This window comes from Petromyzon marinus, chromosome 70, assembly GCF_048934315.1.
Source record: "Petromyzon marinus isolate PM22_M1 ecotype Great Lakes invasive population chromosome 70, UKy_Petmar_22M1.pri1.0, whole genome shotgun sequence".
Lineage (NCBI taxonomy): Eukaryota > Metazoa > Chordata > Hyperoartia > Petromyzontiformes > Petromyzontidae > Petromyzon > Petromyzon marinus.
Genome location: NC_133736.1, coordinates 5,314,866 through 5,334,823, shown reverse-complemented (window position 1 = coordinate 5,334,823; position 19,958 = coordinate 5,314,866). Strand labels below are relative to the sequence as shown.

Here is a 19,958-nt window from a genome sequence, read left to right as displayed (position 1 = left end):
CCCGCGTGCTCAGTCTGCGTGTGTTGGAGCGAGCGCCCTGGCGACCTGCGCTAGGCCACAGAAGGCCCAACGCTTCTCCACCACGGCGTCGCCCGCCACCCACTCGTGGTGGAAGAGCCGCGGCACCGAGGACAGCACCGTGTCCAGCTCGCCCGGGGACATCTGGCGCACGCGCACAAAGACAAAGGTCCCCCGTGTGGCCTTAGCGGACTCATCGGGGGCAAGTGCCGCCAGCGAGGAGCGCCTGTGAAGGCCGGAACGGTACACGAGGTGGGTGTGGGGTGGGTGGCCAGCGCCACGCCCGGCCGCCTTTGTCTCCCCCCGGTGGCGATGTTTACTACACACCGCACCACCACCGCTACACCGGGTGCTCATCTGAGGCTGAGTCGACCTAGGGGGAGGATGCCCGGGACCGGTTCAGAGAATCGTCAGCGGTGGTGTTGGCCGTGAGCGGGAATCGAACCCGGGGTCGCCGGGGTTCGTAGCGCAGCGTAGCGCTAACCGCTACACCACTGTTCCCTACTAACACATGCACACAGACACACACACAGAGACGCACACACACGCACTCACACACACACTCACACACACGCACACACACGCGCACACACAAACAAGCACACGTACACACGCACACACACACACGCGCACACACACACGCACACACACACACGCGCACACACACACACACACGCACACACACACACGCACACACACACACACACGCACACACACACACACGCACACACACACACACGCACACACACACGCACACACACACGCACACACACACACGCACACACGCACACACACGCACACACGCACACACGCGTACATACGCACGCACGCACACACACGCACGCACGCACACACACAACAACAACCGCCATTTGCCACTAAGTGGCGGTGACGTCACCACGACGCTTGTGCCAGGACATGTGCACCTTGAGGCCACGTGACTCTACGTATCTCTGTGTGACTCTACGTATCTCTGTGTCACTCTACGTATCTCTGTGTGACTCTACGTATCTCTGTGTGACTCTACGCGTCTCTGTGTCACTCTACGTATCTCCGTGTGACTCTACGTATCTCTGTGTGACTCTACGTATCTCTGTGTGACTCTATGTATCTCTGTGTGACTCTACGTATCTCTGTGTGACTCTACGTATCTCCGTGTGACTCTACGTATCTCCGCGTGACTCTACGTGTCTCTGTGTGACTCTACGTATCTCTGTGTCACTCTACGTAACTCTACGTATCTCTACGTATCTCCGTGTGACTCTACGTATCTCTGTGTGACTCTACGTATCTCTGTGTGACTCTACGTATCTCTGTGTGACTCTACCTATCTCTGTGTGACTCTACGTATCTCTGTGTGACTCCACGTATCTCTGTGTGACCCTACGTATCTCTGTGTGACTCTACGTATCTCTGTGTGACTCTACGTGTCTCTGACTCTACGTATCTCTGTGTGAATCTACGTATCTCTGTGTGACTATACGTATCTCTGTGTGACCCTACGTATCTCTGTGTGACTCTACGTATCTCTGTGTGACTCTACGTATCTCCGTGTGACTCTACGTGTCTCCGTGTGACTCTACGTATCTCCGTGTGACTCTACGTATCTCCGTGTGACTCTACGTATCTCTGTGTGACTCTACGTATCTCTGTGTGACTCTACGTATCTCTGTGTGACTCTACGTATCTCTGTGTGACTCTACGTATCTCTGTGTGACTCTACGTATCTCTGTGTGACTCTACGTATCTCTGTGTGACTCTACGTATCTCTGTGTGACTCTACGTATCTCTGTGTGACTCTACGTATCTCTGTGTCACTCTACGTATCTCTGTGTCACTCTACGTATCTCTGTGTGACTCTACGTATCTCTGTGTGACTCTACGTATCTCTGTGTCACTCTACACACTGTGTGACTCTACATATCTCTGTGTGACTCTACATATCTCTGTGTGACTACGTATCTCTCCGTGACTCTACGAATCTCTCCGTGACTCTACGTATCTCTGTGTGACTCTACGTATCTCTGTGACTCTACGTATCTCTATGTGACTCTACGTATCTCTGTGTGACTCTACGTATCTCTGTGACTCTACGTATCTCCGCGTGACTCTACGTATCTCTGTGTGACTCTACGTATCTCCGTGTGACTCTACGCATCTCTGTGTGACTCTACGTATCTCTGTGTGACCCTACGAATCTCTGTGTGACCCTACGTATCTCTGTGTGACTCTACGTATCTCTGTGTGACTCTACGTATCTCTGTGCGACTCTACGTATCTCTGTGTGACTCTACGTATCTCTGTGTCACTCTACGTATCTCTGTGTGACTCTACGTATCTCTGTGTGACTCTACGTATCTCTGTGTGACTCTACGTATCTCTGTGTGACTCTATGTATCTCGGTGTGACTCTACGTATCTCTGTGTGACTCTACGTATCTCTGTGTGACTCTATGTATCTCGGTGTGACTCTACGTATCTCTGTGTGACTCTACGTATCTCTGTGTGACTCTACGTATCTCTGTGTGACTCTACGTATCTCTGTGTGACTCTACGTATCTCTGCGTGACTCCACGTATCTCTGTGTGACTCTACGTATCTCTGTGTGATTCTACGTATCTCTGCGTGACTCCACGTATCTCTGCGTGACTCCACGTATCTCTGTGTGACTCTACGTATCTCTGTGTGACTCTACGTATCTCTGTGTGACTCTACGTATCTCTGTGTGAATCTACGTATCTTTGCGTGACTCCACGTATCTCTGTGTGACTCTACGTATCTGTGACTCTACGTATCTCCGCGTGACTCTACGTATCTCTGTGTGACTTTACGTAACTCTGTGTGACTCTACGTATCTCTGTGTGACTCTACGTATCTCCGCGTGACTCTACGTATCTCTGTGTGCCTCTACGTATCTCTACGTATCTCTGTGTGACTCTACGTATCTCTATGTGACTCTACGTATCTCTGTGTGACTCTACGTATCTCTGTGTGACTTTTAGTATCTCTGCGTGACTCTACGTATCTGTGTCACTCTACGTATCTCTGTGTGACTCTACGTATCTGTGTCACTCTACGTATCTCTGTGTGACTCTACTTATCTCTATGTGACTGTACGTATCTCCGTGTGACTCTACGTATCTCTGTGTGACTCTACTTATCTCTATGTGACTCTACGTATCTATGTGTGACTCTATGTATCTCTGTGTGACTCTACGCATCTCTGTGTGACTCTACGTATCTCTGTGTGACTCTACGTATCTATGTGTGACTCTATGTATCTCTGTGTGACTCTACGTATCTCTGTGTGACTCTACGTATCTATGTGTGACTCTATGTATCTCTGTGTGACTCTACGTATCTCTGTGTGACTCTACGTATCTCTGTGTGACTCTACGTATCTCTGCGTGACTACGTATCTCTGTGTGACTCTACGTATCTCTGTGCGACTCTACGTATCTCTGTGCGACTCCACGTATCTCTGCGCGACTCTACGTATCTATGTGTGACTCTACGTATCTCCGTGTGACTCTACGTATCTCTGTGTAACTAAAAGTGTCTCCGTGTGACTCTACCTATCTCTGTGTGACTCTACGTATCTCTGTGTCACTCTACGTATCTCTGTGTGACTCTACGTATCTCTGTGTGACTCTACGTATCTCTGTGTGACTCTACGCATCTCTGTGTCACTCTACGTATCTCTGTGTGACGCTACGTATCTCTGTGTCATTCTACGTATCTCTGTGTGACCCTACGTATCTTTGTGTGACGCTACGTATCTCTGTGTGACTCTACGTATCTCTGTGTGACTCTACGTATCTCTGCGTGACTCTATGTATCTCTGTGTAACTCTACGTATCTCTGTGTCACTCTACGTATCTCTGTGTGACTCTACGTATCTCTGCGTGACTCTACGTATCTCTGTGTGACTCTACGTATCCCCGCGTGACTCTACGCATCTCTGTGTGACTCTACGTATCTCTGTGTCACTCTACGTATCTCTGTGTGACTCTACGTATCTCCACGTGACTCTACGTATCTCTGTGTGACTCTACGTATCTCTGTGTGAATCTACGTATCTCTGTGTGACTCTACCTATCTCTGTGTGACTCTACGTATCTCCGTGTGACTCTACGTATCTCTGCGTGACTCTACGTATCTCTGTGTGAATCTACGTATCTCTGTGTGACTCTACGTATCTCCGTGTGACTCTACGTATCTCTGTGTAACTAAAAGTGTCTCCGTGTGACTCTACCTATCTCTGTGTGACTCTACGTATCTCCGCGTGACTCTACGTATCTCCGTGTGACTCTACGTATCTCCGTGTGACTCTACGCATCTCCGTGTGACTCTACGTATCTCTGTGTGACCCTACGAATCTCTGTGTGACTCTACGTATCTCTGTGTGACTCTACGTATCTCTGTGTGACTCTACGTATCTCTGTGCGACTCTACGTATCTCTGTGCGACTCTACGTATCTCTGTGTGACTCTACGTATCTCTGTGTGACTCTACGTATCTCTGTGCGACTCTACGTATCTCTGTGTGACTCTACGTATCTCTGTGTGACTCTACGTATCTCTGTGTGACTCTACGTATCTCTGTGTGATCCTACGTATCTCTGTGTGACTCTACGTATCTCTGTGTCACTCTACGTATCTCTGTGTGACTCTACGTATCTCTGCGTGACTCTACGTATCTCTGTGTGACTCTACGTATCCCCGCGTGACTCTACGCATCTCTGTGTGACTCTACGTATCTCTGTGTCACTCTACGTATCTCTGTGTGACTCTACGTATCTCCACGTGACTCTACGTATCTCTGTGTGACTCTACGTATCTCTGTGTGAATCTACGTATCTCTGTGTGACTCTACCTATCTCTGTGTGACTCTACGTATCTCCGTGTGACTCTACGTATCTCTGCGTGACTCTACGTATCTCTGTGTGAATCTACGTATCTCTGTGTGACTCTACGTATCTCCGTGTGACTCTACGTATCTCTGTGTAACTAAAAGTGTCTCCGTGTGACTCTACCTATCTCTGTGTGACTCTACGTATCTCCGCGTGACTCTACGTATCTCCGTGTGACTCTACGTATCTCCGTGTGACTCTACGCATCTCCGTGTGACTCTACGTATCTCTGTGTGACCCTACGAATCTCTGTGTGACTCTACGTATCTCTGTGTGACTCTACGTATCTCTGTGTGACTCTACGTATCTCTGTGCGACTCTACGTATCTCTGTGCGACTCTACGTATCTCTGTGTGACTCTACGTATCTCTGTGTGACTCTACGTATCTCTGTGCGACTCTACGTATCTCTGTGTGACTCTACGTATCTCTGTGTGACTCTACGTATCTCTGTGTGACTCTACGTATCTCTGTGTGATCCTACGTATCTCTGTGTGACTCTACGTATCTCTGTGTCACTCTACGTATCTCTGTGTGACTCTACGTATCTCTGTGTGACTCTACGTATCTCTGCGTGACTCTACGTATCTCTGCGTGACTCTACGTATCTCTGTGTCCCTCTACGTATCTCTGTGTGACTCTACGTATCTCTGTGTGACTCTACGTATCTCTGTGTCACTCTACGTATCTCTGTGTGACTCTACGTATCTCTGTGTGACTCTACGTATCTCTGACTCTACGTATCTCTGTGTGACTCTACGTATCTCTGCGTGACTCTACATATCTCTGTGTGACTCTACGTATCTCTGTGTGACTCTACGTATCTCTGTGTGACTCTACGTATCTCTGTGTGACTCTACGTATCTCTGTGTGACTCTACGTATCTCTGTGTGACTCTACGTATCTCTGTGTGACTCTACGTATCTCTGCGTGACTTTACGTATCTCCGTGTGACTCTACGTGTCTCTGTGTGACTCTACGTATCTCTGTGTGACTCTACGTATCTCTGTGTGACTCTACGTATCTCCGTGTGACTCTACGTATCTCTGTGTGACTCTACATATCTCTGTGTGACTCTACGTATCTCTGTGTGACTCTACGTATCTCTTTGTGACTCTACGTATCTCCACGTGACTCTACGTATCTCTGTGTGACTCTACGTATCTCTGTGTGAATCTACGTATCTCTGTGTGACTCTACCTATCTCTGTGTGACTCTACGTATCTCCGTGTGACTCTACGTATCTCTGCGTGACTCTACGTATCTCTGTGTGAATCTACGTATCTCTGTGTGACTCTACGTATCTCCGTGTGACTCTACGTATCTCTGTGTAACTAAAAGTGTCTCCGTGTGACTCTACCTATCTCTGTGTGACTCTACGTATCTCCGCGTGACTCTACGTATCTCCGTGTGACTCTACGTATCTCCGTGTGACTCTACGCATCTCCGTGTGACTCTACGTATCTCTGTGTGACCCTACGAATCTCTGTGTGACTCTACGTATCTCTGTGTGACTCTACGTATCTCTGTGTGACTCTACGTATCTCTGTGCGACTCTACGTATCTCTGTGCGACTCTACGTATCTCTGTGTGACTCTACGTATCTCTGTGTGACTCTACGTATCTCTGTGCGACTCTACGTATCTCTGTGTGACTCTACGTATCTCTGTGTGACTCTACGTATCTCTGTGTGACTCTACGTATCTCTGTGTGATCCTACGTATCTCTGTGTGACTCTACGTATCTCTGTGTCACTCTACGTATCTCTGTGTGACTCTACGTATCTCTGTGTGACTCTACGTATCTCTGCGTGACTCTACGTATCTCTGTGTGACTCTACGTATCTCTGTGTCCCTCTACGTATCTCTGTGTGACTCTACGTATCTCTGTGTGACTCTACGTATCTCTGTGTCACTCTACGTATCTCTGTGTGACTCTACGTATCTCTGTGTGACTCTACGTATCTCTGACTCTACGTATCTCTGTGTGACTCTACGTATCTCTGCGTGACTCTACATATCTCTGTGTGACTCTACGTATCTCTGTGTGACTCTACGTATCTCTGTGTGACTCTACGTATCTCTGTGTGACTCTACGTATCTCTGTGTGACTCTACGTATCTCTGTGTGACTCTACGTATCTCTGTGTGACTCTACGTATCTCTGCGTGACTTTACGTATCTCCGTGTGACTCTACGTGTCTCTGTGTGACTCTACGTATCTCTGTGTGACTCTACGTATCTCTGTGTGACTCTACGTATCTCCGTGTGACTCTACGTATCTCTGTGTGACTCTACATATCTCTGTGTGACTCTACGTATCTCTGTGTGACTCTACGTATCTCTTTGTGACTCTACGTATCTCCGTGTGACTCTACGTATCTCTGTGTGACTCTACGTATCTCTGTGTAACTCTACGTATCTCTGTGTGACTCTACGTATCTCTGTGTGACTACGTATCTCTGTGTGACTCTACGTATCTCTGTGTGACTCTACGTATCTCTGCGTGACTCTACGTATCTCCGTGTGACTCTACGTATCTCTGTGTGACTCTACGTATCTCTGTGTCACTCTACGTATCTCTGTGTGGCTCTACGTGTCTCTGTGTGACTCTACGTATCTCTGTGTGACTCTACGTATCTCTGCGTGACTACGTATCTCCGTGTGACTCTACGTATCTCTGTGTGACTCTACGTATCTCTGTGTGACTCTACGTATCTCTGTGTGACTCTACGTATCTCTGTGTGACTCTACGTATCTCTGTGTGACTCTACGTATCTCTGTGTGACTCTACGTATCTCCGTGTGACTCTACGTATCTCCGTGTGACTCTACGTATCTCCGTGTGACTCTACGTATCTCTGTGTGACTCTACGTATCTCTGTGTGACTCTAGGTATCTCTGTGTGACTCTACGTATCTCTGTGTGACTCTACGTATCTCTGTGTGACCCTACGTATCTCTGTGTGACTCTACGTATCTCTGTGTAACTCTACGTATCTCTGTGTCACTCTACGTAACTCTGTGTGACTCTACGTATCTCTGTGTGACTCTACGTATCTCTGTGTGACTCTACGTATCTCTGTGTGACTCTACGTATCTCTGTGTGACTCTACGTATCTCTGTGTCACTCTACGTATCTCTGCGTGACTACGTATCTGTGACTCTACGTATCTCTGTGTGACTCGCTCACCTTGATGTCGAGTGCCCGCAGGTAGACCCGCACGCCCTCCACGCTGACCCCACACGGATGGATCTGGAGGAAGGTCATCAGCAGGCCTGGGTGGGGGGGGGAGAGAGATTCGGCACGTGACGTTGTGTGTTACGTTGTGTGTCACGTTGTGTGTGACGTTGTGTGTTACGTTGTGTGTTACGTTGTGTGTTACGTTGTGTGTATGGTGTGTGTCACGTCGTGTGTGACGTCGTGTGTCACGTCGTGTGTGACGTTGTGTGTCACGTTGTGTGTTACGTTGTGTGGTACGTTGTGTGTTACGTTGTGTGTTACGTTGTGTGTCAGGTTGTGTGTTACGTTGTGTGGTACGTTGTGTGTTACGTTGTGTGTTACGTTGTGTGTTACGTTGTGTGTTACGTTGTGTGTGACGTTGTGTGGTACGTTGTGTGTATGGTGTGTCACGTTGTGTGTGACGTTGTGTGTTACGTTGTGTGTTACGTTGTGTGTCAGGTTGTGTGTCAGGTTGTGTGTTACGTTGTGTGTTACGTTGTGTGTTACGTTGTGTGTGACGTTGTGTGTGCCATTGTGTGTATGGTGTGTGTTAAGTTGTGTGTTACGTTGTGTGTTACGTTGTGTTACGTTGTGTGTTACGTTGTGTGTTACGTTGTGTGTTACGTTGTGTTACGTTGTGTGTATGGTGTGTGTCACGTTGTGTGTTACGTTGTGTGTTACGTTGTGTGTTACGTTGTGTGGTACGTTGTGTGGTACGTTGTGTGTCACGTTGTGTGTTACGTTGTGTGTTACGTTGTGTGTTACGTTGTGTTACGTTGTGTGTTACGTTGTGTGTTACGTTGTGTGTACGTTGTGTGTTATGTTGTGTGTGTGACGTTGTGTGTCACGTTGTGTGTATGGTGTGTGTCACGTTGTGTGTTACGTTGTGTGTTACGTTGTGTGTCACGTTGTGTGTATGGTGTGTGTTACGTTGTGTGTATAGCGTAGTGTAAAGCGTCGTGTATAATGTAGTGTATAGCGTAGTGTGTAGTGTATAGTGTAGTGTATAGTGTATAGCGTTGTGTATAGCCTCGTGTATAGTGTATAGCGTAGTGTATAGTGTAGTGTGTAGTGCATAGTGTAGTGCATAGTGTATAGCGTAGTGTATAGCGTATAGTGTAGTGTATAGTGTATAGTGTAGTGTGTAGTGCATAGTGTAGTGTATAGTGTATAGCGTAGTGTATAGTGTATAGCGTTGTGTATAGTGTATAGCCTAGTGTATAGTGTATAGCGTAGTGTATAGTGTAGTGTATAGTATATAGCGTTGTGTATAGTGTAGTGTCTAGTGTATAGCGTAGTGTATAGTGTATAGCGTAGTGTATAGTGTAGTGTGTAGTGCATAGTGTAGTGTATAGTGTATAGCGTAGTGTATAGTGTATAACGTTGTGTATAGCCTAGTGTATAGTGTATAGCGTAGTGTATAGTGTAGTGTCTAGTGTATAGCGTAGTGTATAGTGTATAGCGTAGTGTATAGTGTAGTGTGTAGTGTATAGCGTAGTGTATAGTGTATAGCGTAGTGTGTAGCGTAAAAGCATCATTGTCATCGTCGTCATCATCGTCGTCACCATCACTGTTGCCGTCACCATCGCCGTCACTATCACCATCACCGTCACCATCACCATCACCGTCGCCATCACCGTCGCCATCACCATCGCCGTCACCATCACTGTCACCATCGCCGTCACCATCACTGTCACTATCGCCGTCACCATCACCATCACCGTCACCGTCACCATCACCGTCGCCGTCGCCACCATCGCTTTCACCGTCGCCGTCACCGTCGCCGTCGTCATCACCGCCTTCACCATCACGTACCGATCAGCAGCGCCTCCCTCTCCGAGCGCAAACCATCGGCGGTCGTCCTGGCCGCGGCCACGGCCGTGCCGGCGGTGGCGGCGGCCGTGCCGGCGGCTGCGGCGGCGGCGGCCGTGCCGGCGGCTGCGGCGGCGGTGGCGGCCGTGCCGCCGGCGGTTTTCTGCGCCTCCAGGCTCTCCGCACCGGCCACCGCCACCATCGCCTCGTCCACCGTCTAAGCGACGCGCGCACCAACGCACAGACAAAGGAGACGCCCACCAATGACGTCACGCGCCTGGGGGTGGGTGGGGGGTGACGAGGGTGGGGGGGGGCGGGGTTTGAGTGACGTGACGTCACGTCAAAACGCGCAGCTTTGAAGGAATGTAAGCAACGCGTCCCATTTGTATTTAAAGCTTTCGTGACTGCGAGGATTCATCTTCTTTGGTTCTTTCGGTAAAGTCACCACCACCACGTAGAACGAGAATAAAATAATACAATTGATTAAATAAAATAACACAATGATATTCTCACGACGTTTCGGCCACAACACAAGCGGCCTTCATCAGGTGAAGGGGCGAGACTGTCTGGAGGACAGCGCTGGAGTGAAAAAGCCACGCGCTGTCCTACCAGACAGTCTCGTCCCTTCACCTGATGAAGGCCGCTTGTGTTGTGGCCGAAACGCCGTGAGAATATCATTGTGTTATTTTATTTTATCAATTTTGTTATTTTATTCTCATTCTACGTGGTGGTGACTTTACCGAAAGAACCAAAGAAGATCAACGCGTCCCACTTAATTAAACAGAATTGTTATGGCAACGCTAGTTTGGATACATTTTCATTATTAACTATTTGATTACTTAAATTTACTCAGGTCACCTTTTATTTAGTCCATGAAGTAGCATTTCAGTTCTCCGTGGGAGAATGGAGAAGCATGAATTTTCGTGAATTTTTTTAATGATCGTCATTAAACATTTTGATGTTAATTATTCTACCGGGGCTTTTCATTCTGTGGAATGAACACGTGATTGTTCCAATTGTACTCTACATTATGCTTCGTTCTACTACGAAATTTTAAGTGTTTTTTTTTACAGTTATAATTACTTTTAATATTTTATAATTCTAAGAGAATTTCCATATAATATTCTGAACATCTGCAGTTTTAGTTTGACGTTGAATACTTTCAAGCGAATTTTACGCTAAATTTCAGCTTTCCAGCGCCTAAGTTTCAAGTACTTATTTTATAGTGAAAATTACTTTTAATATTTTATAATTATAAGAGAATTTCCATATAATATTCTGAACATCTGCAGTTTTAGTTTGACGTTGAATATTTTCAAGCGAATTTTATGCTAAATTTCAGCTTTCCAGCGCCTAAGTTTCAAGTATTTTTGTTACAGTGAAAATAACTTTTAATATTTTATAATTATAGGAGAATTTCCATATAATATTCTGAACATCTGCAGTTTTAGTTTGACGTTGAATATTTTCAAGCGAATTTTACGCTAAATTTCAGCTTTCCAGCGCCTAAGTTTCAAGTAATTTTGTTACAGTGAAAATTACTTTTAATATTTTATAATTATAGGAGAATTTCCATATAATATTGTGAACATTTGCAGTTTTAGTTTGACCTGGAATATTTTCAAGCGAATTTTACGCTAAATTTCAGCTTTCCAGCGACCTCGATTTTAATAAATGTATTCTCCTACAACATCAGAGTGCACATTAAATATGCACTACTACTACGATGACGATAGTTTAAAGCGTTTTGAAGCGCGTTTTATTTTCAAAATGGAAATATAGTTTTTTTTGTTGGGGGGGGGAGGGGGGTAGAGCTTTGTGACGTCATATTGGAGGGGGGAGGGGGGTCTGACTTTCTGTGACGCCGCGTGACGAGGGGGGGGAGAGGGGGGGAGAGGGGGGGGGAGAGGGGGGGGGAGAGGGGTGGGCAAAATAGCGTGACGTCATTTATGGACTGTCCCTGAGGTCCACCACCGTGTAGCCTCTGCATCACCGCCGTGGAACACGACCGTGGCGGCGGTGGTGGTGGTGGCGGCGGTGGTGGTGGTGGTGGCGGCGGTGGTGGTGGCGGTGGTGGTGGTGGCGGTGGTGGTGGCGGTGGTGGTGATGGTGGTGGTGGTGGTGGCGGTGGCGGTGGCGGTGGTGGTGGTGGTGGTGATGATGGTGGTGGTGGTGGCGGTGGTGGTGGTGGTGGTGGCAGTGGTGGTGGTGGTGGTGGCGGTGGTGGTGGTGCCGGCACCGCGCCCGGCCATGTTTTTTACACGCCGTGCCAGGCCGGTTCAGCCAATCATCAGCGGCGCTTTGCTGTGAGCGGGGGAATCGAACTCGGGGCGCCGGGTTTGCCGGGGCAGCGCCAACCGGTACGTTGTCACCGCTCACCACACACACATACGTACACACGTACACACTCACACGTACACACAATCAGAGATTTGTTCATGAAGAAATTCAGATCTACAAACACAGACACAATTTCAACCGAGAGGATGGTTTCAAATTAAGCAACCATTGGAAGGATGTTCTAAATCGAACCAAACATTAAACTAATTTCAATGGTACAGTATATTTTTCAAGTAGTGGTACCCCAAACTTTCGCAGCTCTTATAAATTCCCCCTTTTCACACCATCAATAGGTAAACTCCCCCTCCCCCCCTTTCCCCCCCCCCCCCACGCTAAACGGCAAGTCCACCGGCACGTACACCACCTCTTTCCTAAAATCCGCCAATCAAATGCTATTTTTTATGCTAATTTCTTTGTCAGAACACCTTGTTTGCTCGCACACAGTTTAAAGGTCCGCTGTCTGAGTGTGGTTGTGTTTCACTGAATTCTCCTGTTTGATGAGTACTAGGTGCCTCGGTGAATGTATATGCTCTAACTTTAACACAGCTATTTCTGTGACCAGTTACAAGCTAATCACTCAGCTATTTCAATGCTAAATTCGATGCTAATTCCTTTGTCAAGGAGTACCTCTGCGGATGTATATACTTTAACTTAGCCATTTCAATGAGCCATTTCAATGCTAAATTATATGCTAATTCCTTTGTCAAGGCGCTTGGTCTTTTTCTTCTCACACAGCTTAAAGGTCGTGATCTGAGCGTGGCTTCTTCCACTCCAGCGCTGTCCTCCAGACAGTCTCGTCCCCTTCACCTGATGAAGGCCGCTTGTGTTGTGGCCGAAACGTCGTGAGAATTTTGTTATTTTATTTTCACCTACGTGGTGACTTTACCCAATAGAACCAAAGAGTACACTCACACGTACACACTCACACGCGTACACACGTACACACGTACACACTCACACGTACACACGTACACACGTACACTCACACGTACACACGTACACGCGTAAACACACACACACTCACACACGTACACAGGTACACGCGTAAACACACATACATATACGCGTATACACACTCACACGTACACACGTACATGCGTAAACACGAATACACATACACACGTACACACACACTCACACACGTACACGCGTAAAAACACACACATACACGCGTAAACACACACGCTACGAGTCTCTGTGCATCTCTATGAGTCTCTATGGGCCTCTGTGCATCTCTATGAGTCTCTGTGGGTCTCTGTGGGTCTCTGTGGGCCTCTGTGGGCCTCTGTGGGTCTCTGTGGGTCTCTGTGCATCTCTGTGGGTCTCTATGTGTCTCTGTGGGTCTCTATGAGTCTCTATGTGTCTCTGTGTATCTCTGTGGGTCTTTGTGGGTCTCTGTGGGTGTTTGTGGGTCTCTGTGGGTCTCTATGGGTCTCTATGGGTCTCTGTGGGTCTCTATGCATCTCTTTGGGTCTCTGTGGGTCTCTGTGTGTCTCTGTGTGTCTCTGTGGGTCTCTGTGGGTCTCTGTGGGTCTCTATGGGTCTCTATGGGTCTCTGTGGGTCTCTATGCATCTCTTTGGGCCTCTGTGGGTCTCTGTGTGTCTCTGTGTGTCTCTGTGGGTCTCTGTGGGTCTCTGTGGGTCTGTGTGGGTCTCTGTGGGTCTCTGTGGGTTCACTATGCATCTCTGTGTGTCTCTGTGGGTCTGTGTGGGTCTCTGTGGATCTCTATGCATTTCTATGCATCTCTGTGTGTCTCTGTGTGTCTTTGTGGGTCTGTGTGGGTCTCTGTGAGTCTCTATGCATCTCTATTCATCTCTGTGTGTCTCTGTGGGTCTGTGTGGGTCTCTGTGGGTCTCTGTGCATCTCTGTGGGTCTCTGTGAGTCTCTATGCATCTCTATTAATCTCTGTGTGTCTCTGTGGGTCTGTGTGGGTCTCTGTGGGTATCTGTGGGTCTCTATGCATCTCTATTCATCTCTGTGTGTCTCTGTGGGTCTCTGTGGGTCTCTGTGCGTCTCTGTGGGTCTCTGTGCGTCTCTGTGGGTCTGTGTGGGTCTCTGTGAGTCTCTATGCATCTCTGTGTGTCTCTATGCATCTCTGTGGGTCTCTGTGGGTCTCTGTGGGTCTCTGTGGGTCTCTGTGGGTCTCTGTGTGTCTCTGTGGGTCTCTATGCATCTCTATGCATCACTGTGAGTCTCTGTGGGTCTCTGTGAGTCTCTGTGTGTCTCTGTGGGTCTCTGTGAGTCTCTGTGGGTCTATGTGGGTCTCTATTCATCTCTGTGGGTCTCTGTGTGTCTCTGTGGGTCTCTTTGGGTCTCTGTGGGTCTCTGTGGGTCTCTATGCATCTCTATGCATCTCTGTGGGTCTCTGTGGGTCTCTGTGTGTCTCTGTGTGTCTCTGTGTGTCTCTGTGGGTCTCTGTGGGTCTGCGTGTGTCTCTGTGAGTCTCTGTGGGTCTCTGTGGGTCTCTGTGAGTCTCTGTGAGTCTCTGTGGGTCTGTGTGGGTCTCTGTGAGTCTCTATGCATATCTGTGTGTCTCTGTGGGTCTCTGTGAGTCTCTATGGGTCTCTGTGGGTCTCTGTGGGTCTCTGTGAGTCTCTATGGGTCTCTGGGGGTCTCTGTGAGTCTCTGTGGGTCTCTATGCATCTCTATGCATCTCTGTGGGTCTCTGTGGGTCTCTGTGTGTCTCTGTGAGTCTCTGTGGGTCTCTGTAGGTCTGTGGGTCTCTGTGTGTCTCTGTGGGTCTCTGTGTGTCTCTGTGGGTCTCTATGGGTCTCTGTGTGTCTCTGTGGGTCTCTGTGTGTCTCTGTGAGTCTCTATGGGTCTCTGTGGGTCTCTGTGGGTCTCTGTGAGTCTCTATGGGTCTCTGGGGGTCTCTGTGAGTCTCTGTGGGTCTGTGTGGGTCTCTGTGGGTTTCTATGCATCTCTATGCATCTCTGTGGGTCTCTGTGGGTCTCTGTGGGTCTCTGTGTGTCTCTGCGAGTCTCTGTGGGTCTCTGTAGGTCTCTGTGGGTCTCTGTGTGTCTCTGTGGGTCTCTATGTGTCTCTGTGGGTCTCTATGTGTCTCTGTGGGTCTCTGTGGGTCTCTATGAATCTCTGTGGGTCTCTATGAATCTCTGTGGGTCTCTATTCATCTCTGTGGGTCTTTGTTTGTCTCTGTGGGTCTCTGTGGGTCTCTGTGTGTCTCTGTGGGTCTCTGTGTGTCTCTGTGGGTCTCTGTGGGTCTCTGTGGGTCTCTGTGGGTCTCTGTGAGTCTCTATGGGTCTCTGTGGGTCTCTGTGGGTCTCTGTGAGTCTCTATGGGTCTCTGGGGGTCTCTGTGAGTCTCTGTGGGTCTGTGTGGGTCTCTGTGGGTTTCTATGCATCTCTATGCATCTCTGTGGGTCTCTGTGGGTCTCTGTGGGTCTCTGTGGGTCTCTGTGAGTCTCTATGGGTCTCTGGGGGTCTCTGTGAGTCTCTGTGGGTCTGTGTGGGTCTCTGTGGGTTTCTATGCATCTCTATTCATCTCTGTGGGTGTCTATGTGTCTCTGTGGGTCTCTGTGGGTCTCTGTGTGTCTCTATGCATCTCTATTCATCTCTATGCATCTCTATGCATCTCTGTGGGTCTCTATGTGTCTCTATTCATCTCCGTGTGTCTCCGTGCGTCTGGCTCACCGCGTCAGCGTGCTCCGTCTGAGCCGCTGGTGGCGACTGCTGCCCCTGCTGCTGCTGCTCTTGTAGCTGCTGCTGCTGCTGCTGCTGCTGCTCTTGAAGCTGCTGCTGCTCCTGCTGCTGCTGCTGCTGCTGCTGCTGCAGGCTGCGGTGCTGCTGCTGCAGGCTGCGGAGGGCGGTCTCGGCGCTGCGCTTGTCCTCCTGCAGGCGCTCTGCCTCCTGCTCACGGGCCCTTGACTCCTCCTTCACCTTGAGCAGTTGCTGCGGGGGGGGGGGCGCGGGGCGTGGAAGCACGACAAGGGGAGTGTTGGGGGAGTGTTGTTGTTGTGATGTGGTGTGTGTGTGAGTGTGTGGGTGTGTGTGGTGGGTGAGTGTGTGGGTGAGTGTGGTGTGTGTGTGTGAGTGTGTGTGTGAGTGAGTGAGTGTGTGGGTGTGGTGTGTGGTGTGTGAGTGTGTAATGTGGTGTGTGTGAGTGAGTGTGGTGTGTGAGTGTGTGATGTGGTGTGTGTGAGTGTGAGGGTGTGTGTGAGTGTGTGATGTGGTGTGAGTATGTGAGTGTGAGTGTGTGTGAGTGTGGTGTGTGAGTGTGTGATGTGGTGTGTGTGAGTGAGTGTGTGGGTGTGTGTGGTGTGTGTGAGTGTGTGGGTGGTGTGTGTGTGTGATGTGGTGTGTGTGAGTGAGTGTGTGGGTGTGTGTGGTGTGTGTGAGTGTGTGGGTGGTGTGTGTGTGTGATGTGGTGTGTGTGAGTGAGTGTGTGGGTTTGTGTGATGTGGTGTGTGTGAGTGTGAGTGAGTGTGTGTGTGAGTGTGTGTGGTGTGAGTGAGTGTGTGTGTGTGTGAGTGTGTGTGTGTGAGTGAGTGTGTGTGTGTGAGTGTGTGGGTGTGTGTGAGTGTGGTGTGTGAGTGTGTGATGTGGTGTGAGTGTGAGTGAGTGTGTTGTGTGTGAGTGAGTATGTGTGTGTGAGTGTGGTGTGGTGTGTGTGAGTGAGTGTGTGGGTGTGTGAGTGTGGTGTGTGTGAGTGTGTGATGTGGTGTGTGGGAGTGAGTGTGTAGGTGTGAGTGTGGTGTGTGAGTGTGTGAGTGAGTGTGTGGGTGTGTGTGAGTGAGTGTGTGGGTGTGTGTGATGTGGTGTGTGTGAGTGTGTTGTGATGTGGTGTGTGTGTGTGAGTGTGTGGGTGTGTGTGAGTGTGGTGTGTGAGTGTGTGATGTGGTGTGTGTGTGTGAGTGTGATGTGGTGTGTGTGAGTGAGTGTGTGAGCGAGAGTGAGTGTGCGATGTGGTGTGTGTGAGTGAGTGTGTGGGTGTGTGTGAGTGTGGTGTGTGAGTGTGTGATGTGGTGTGTGTGTGTGATGTGGTGTGTGTGAGTGAGTGTGTGAGCGAGAGTGAGTGTGTGATGTGGTGTGTGTGAGTGAGTGTGTGGGTGTGTGTGAGTGTGTGTGTGTGAGTGTGAGTGTGTGATGTGGTGTGTGTGAGTGAGTGTGTGGGTGTGTGTGGGTGTGAGTGAGTGTGTGTGTGTGTGTGAGTGTGATGTGGTGTGTGTGAGTGAGTGTGTGAGCGAGAGTGAGTGAGTGTGAGTGTGTGATGTGGTGTGTGTGAGTGAGTGAGTGAGTGTGATGTGGTGTGAGTGAGTATGTGAGTGTGTGATGTGGTGTGTGTGAGTGAGTGTGTGAGCGAGAGTGAGTGTGTGATGTGGTGTGGTGTGGGTGTGAGTGAGCGAGTGTGTGTGTGTGAGTGTGAGTGAGTGTGGTGTAGGTGTGTGTGAGTGTGTGTGTGAGCGAGAGAGTGAGTGCGAGTCTGTGAGTGTGTGTGAGTATGGTGTGTGTGAGTGTGTGAGTGTGGGTGAGCGAGTGAGTGTGAATGAGTGTGAGTGAGCGAGTGTGATGTGGTGTGGGTGTGTGTGAGTGTGGTGTGTGTGAGTGTGGTGTAGTGTGTGTGTGAGTGTGAGTGAGTGTGAGTGAGTGAGCGAGTGAGTGTGAATGAGTGTGAGAGTGAGCAAGTGAGTGTTGTGTGTGTGAGTGTGTGAGCGAGTGTGATGTGGTGTGGTGTGTGTGAGTGTGGTGTGTGTGTGAGTGTGGTGTAGTGTGTGTGTGAGTGTGAGTGTGTGTGAGTGAGTGTGTGTGAGTGTGGTGTGCGTGTGTGTGAGTGTGGTGTGTGTGAGTGTGAGTGAGTGTGATGTGGTGTGTGTGAGTGTTGTGTGAGTGAGTGTGATGTGGTCTGAGTGTGAGTGAGTGTGAGTGTGTGTGTGAGTGAGCGAGTGTGATGTGGTGTGGGTGTGTGTGAGTGAGTGAGTGTGATGTGGTGTGGTGTGGGTGTGTGTGTGTGAGTGTGTGAGTGAGTAAGTGTGATGTGGTGTGGGTGTGTGTGTGAGTGTGGTGTGTGTGAGTGTGTGAGTGTTTGAGTGAGTGTGTGTGAGTGTGTGAGTGTGGTGTGTGTGAGTGTGTGAGTGTGGTGTGTGTGAGGGTGTGAGTGTGTGAATGTGGTGTGAGTGTGTCAGTGTGGTGTGTGTGAGTGTATGAGTGTGGTGTGGGTGTGTGTGAGTGAGCGAGTGAGCGAGATTGAGAGTGAGTGTGTGAGTGAGCGAGTGTGATGTGGTGTGGGTGTGTGTGAGCGAGAGTGAGTGTGAGTGAGTGTGTGAGAGTGGTGTGGTGTGTGTGTGTGAGTGAGCGAGTGTGATGTGGTGTGGGTGTGTGCGAGTGTGAGTGAGTGTGTGTGAGTGTGGTGTGTGTGAGTGTGTGAGAGGGTGAGTGTGGTGTGGGTGTGTAAGCGTGTGAGTGTGTGTGTGAGTGTGTGAGTGTGTGTGAGTGTGGTGTGTGTGAGTGTGTAAGTGTATGTGTGAGCGAGAGTGAGTGTTGTGTGAGTGTGTGAGTGAGCGAGTGTGATGTGGGGTGGGTGTGTGTGAGTGTATATGAGTGTGTGTGAATGAGTGTGTGAGTGTGTGAGCGAGTGAGTGTGAGTGAGTGTGAATGAGAGTGAGTGTTGTGTGAGTGTGTGAGTGAGCGAGTGTGATGTGGTGTGGGTGTGTGTGAGTGTATGTGAGTGTGTGTGAATGAGTGTGTGAGTGTGTGAGCGAGTGAGTGTGAATGAGAGTGTGAGTGAGCGGGTGTGATGTGGGTGTGGTGTGAGTGAGCGAGTGAGTGTGAATGAGAGTGTGAGTGAGCGAGTGTGGTTTGTGTGAGTGAGTGTGAGCGAGTGTGAATGAGAGTGTGAGTGAGCGAATGTGAGTGTGGTGTGTGTGAGTCTGAGTGTGAGCGAGTGAGTGTGAGCGAGTGAGTGTGAGCGAGTGTGAATGAGAGTGTGAGTGAGCGAGTGTGGTGTGGGTGGGTGTGGTGTGAGTGTGTGAGTGAACGAGTGAGCGAGTGTGGTGTGGGTGTAATCTGAGTGTGTGAGTGAGCGAGTGTGGTGTGGGTGTGGTGTGAGTGTGTGAGTGAACGAGTGAGTGTGGTGTGTGTGTGGTGTGAGTGTGTGAGTGAGCGAGTGTGAGTGTGTGAGTGAACGAGTGAGCGAGTGTGATGTGGGTGTGGTGTGAGTGTGTGAGTGAGCGAGTGTAGTGTGGGTGTGGTGTGAGTGTGTGAGTGAACGAGTGAGCGAGTGTGGTGTGGGTGTGGTGTGAGTGTGTGAGTGAACGAGTGTAAGTGTGGGTGTGGTGTGAGTGTGTGAGTGTGAGTGAGTGTGAATGAGAGTGTGAGTGTGGTGTGTGTGAGTGTGTGAGCGAGTGAGTGTGAGCGAGTGTGAATGAGAGTGTGAGTGAGCGAGTGTTGTGTGGTGTGGGCGAGTGAGCGAGTGTGAGTATGGTGTGGGTGTGGTGTGAGTGTGTGAGTGTATGAGTGAACGAGTGAGCGAGTGTGGTGTGGGTGTGGTGTGAGTGTGTGAGTGTGAGTGAGTGAGTGTGAATGAGAGTGTGAGTGTAAGCGAGTGAGTGTGAGTGGGTGTGGTGTGAGTGTGTGAGTGAACGAGTGAGTGAGTGTGGTGTGGGTGTGGTGTGAGTGTGAGTGAGTCAGTGTGAATGAGAGTGT

At 49.4% G+C, this 19,958-nt stretch overlaps 1 protein-coding gene across 4 annotated transcripts in view; it reads right to left on the bottom strand.

Moving 5' to 3' along the window:
• LOC116957120 (uncharacterized) overlaps nt 1–19,958 on the bottom strand; it is a 76,548-nt gene continuing 56,590 nt past the window's right edge. For all 4 annotated transcript variants that reach the window (XM_076055217.1, XM_076055216.1, XM_076055215.1 and 1 more), the window contains 4 exons: nt 15,951–16,208; nt 9,963–10,176; nt 8,118–8,203; nt 1–162 (listed from right to left, as the gene is read on the bottom strand). In XM_076055217.1, coding sequence (XP_075911332.1) covers nt 10–162; nt 8,118–8,203; nt 9,963–10,176; nt 15,951–16,208 — 711 coding nt within the window. In that variant the 3' untranslated portion in view covers nt 1–9. The remainder of the gene's footprint in view (nt 163–8,117; nt 8,204–9,962; nt 10,177–15,950; nt 16,209–19,958) is intronic.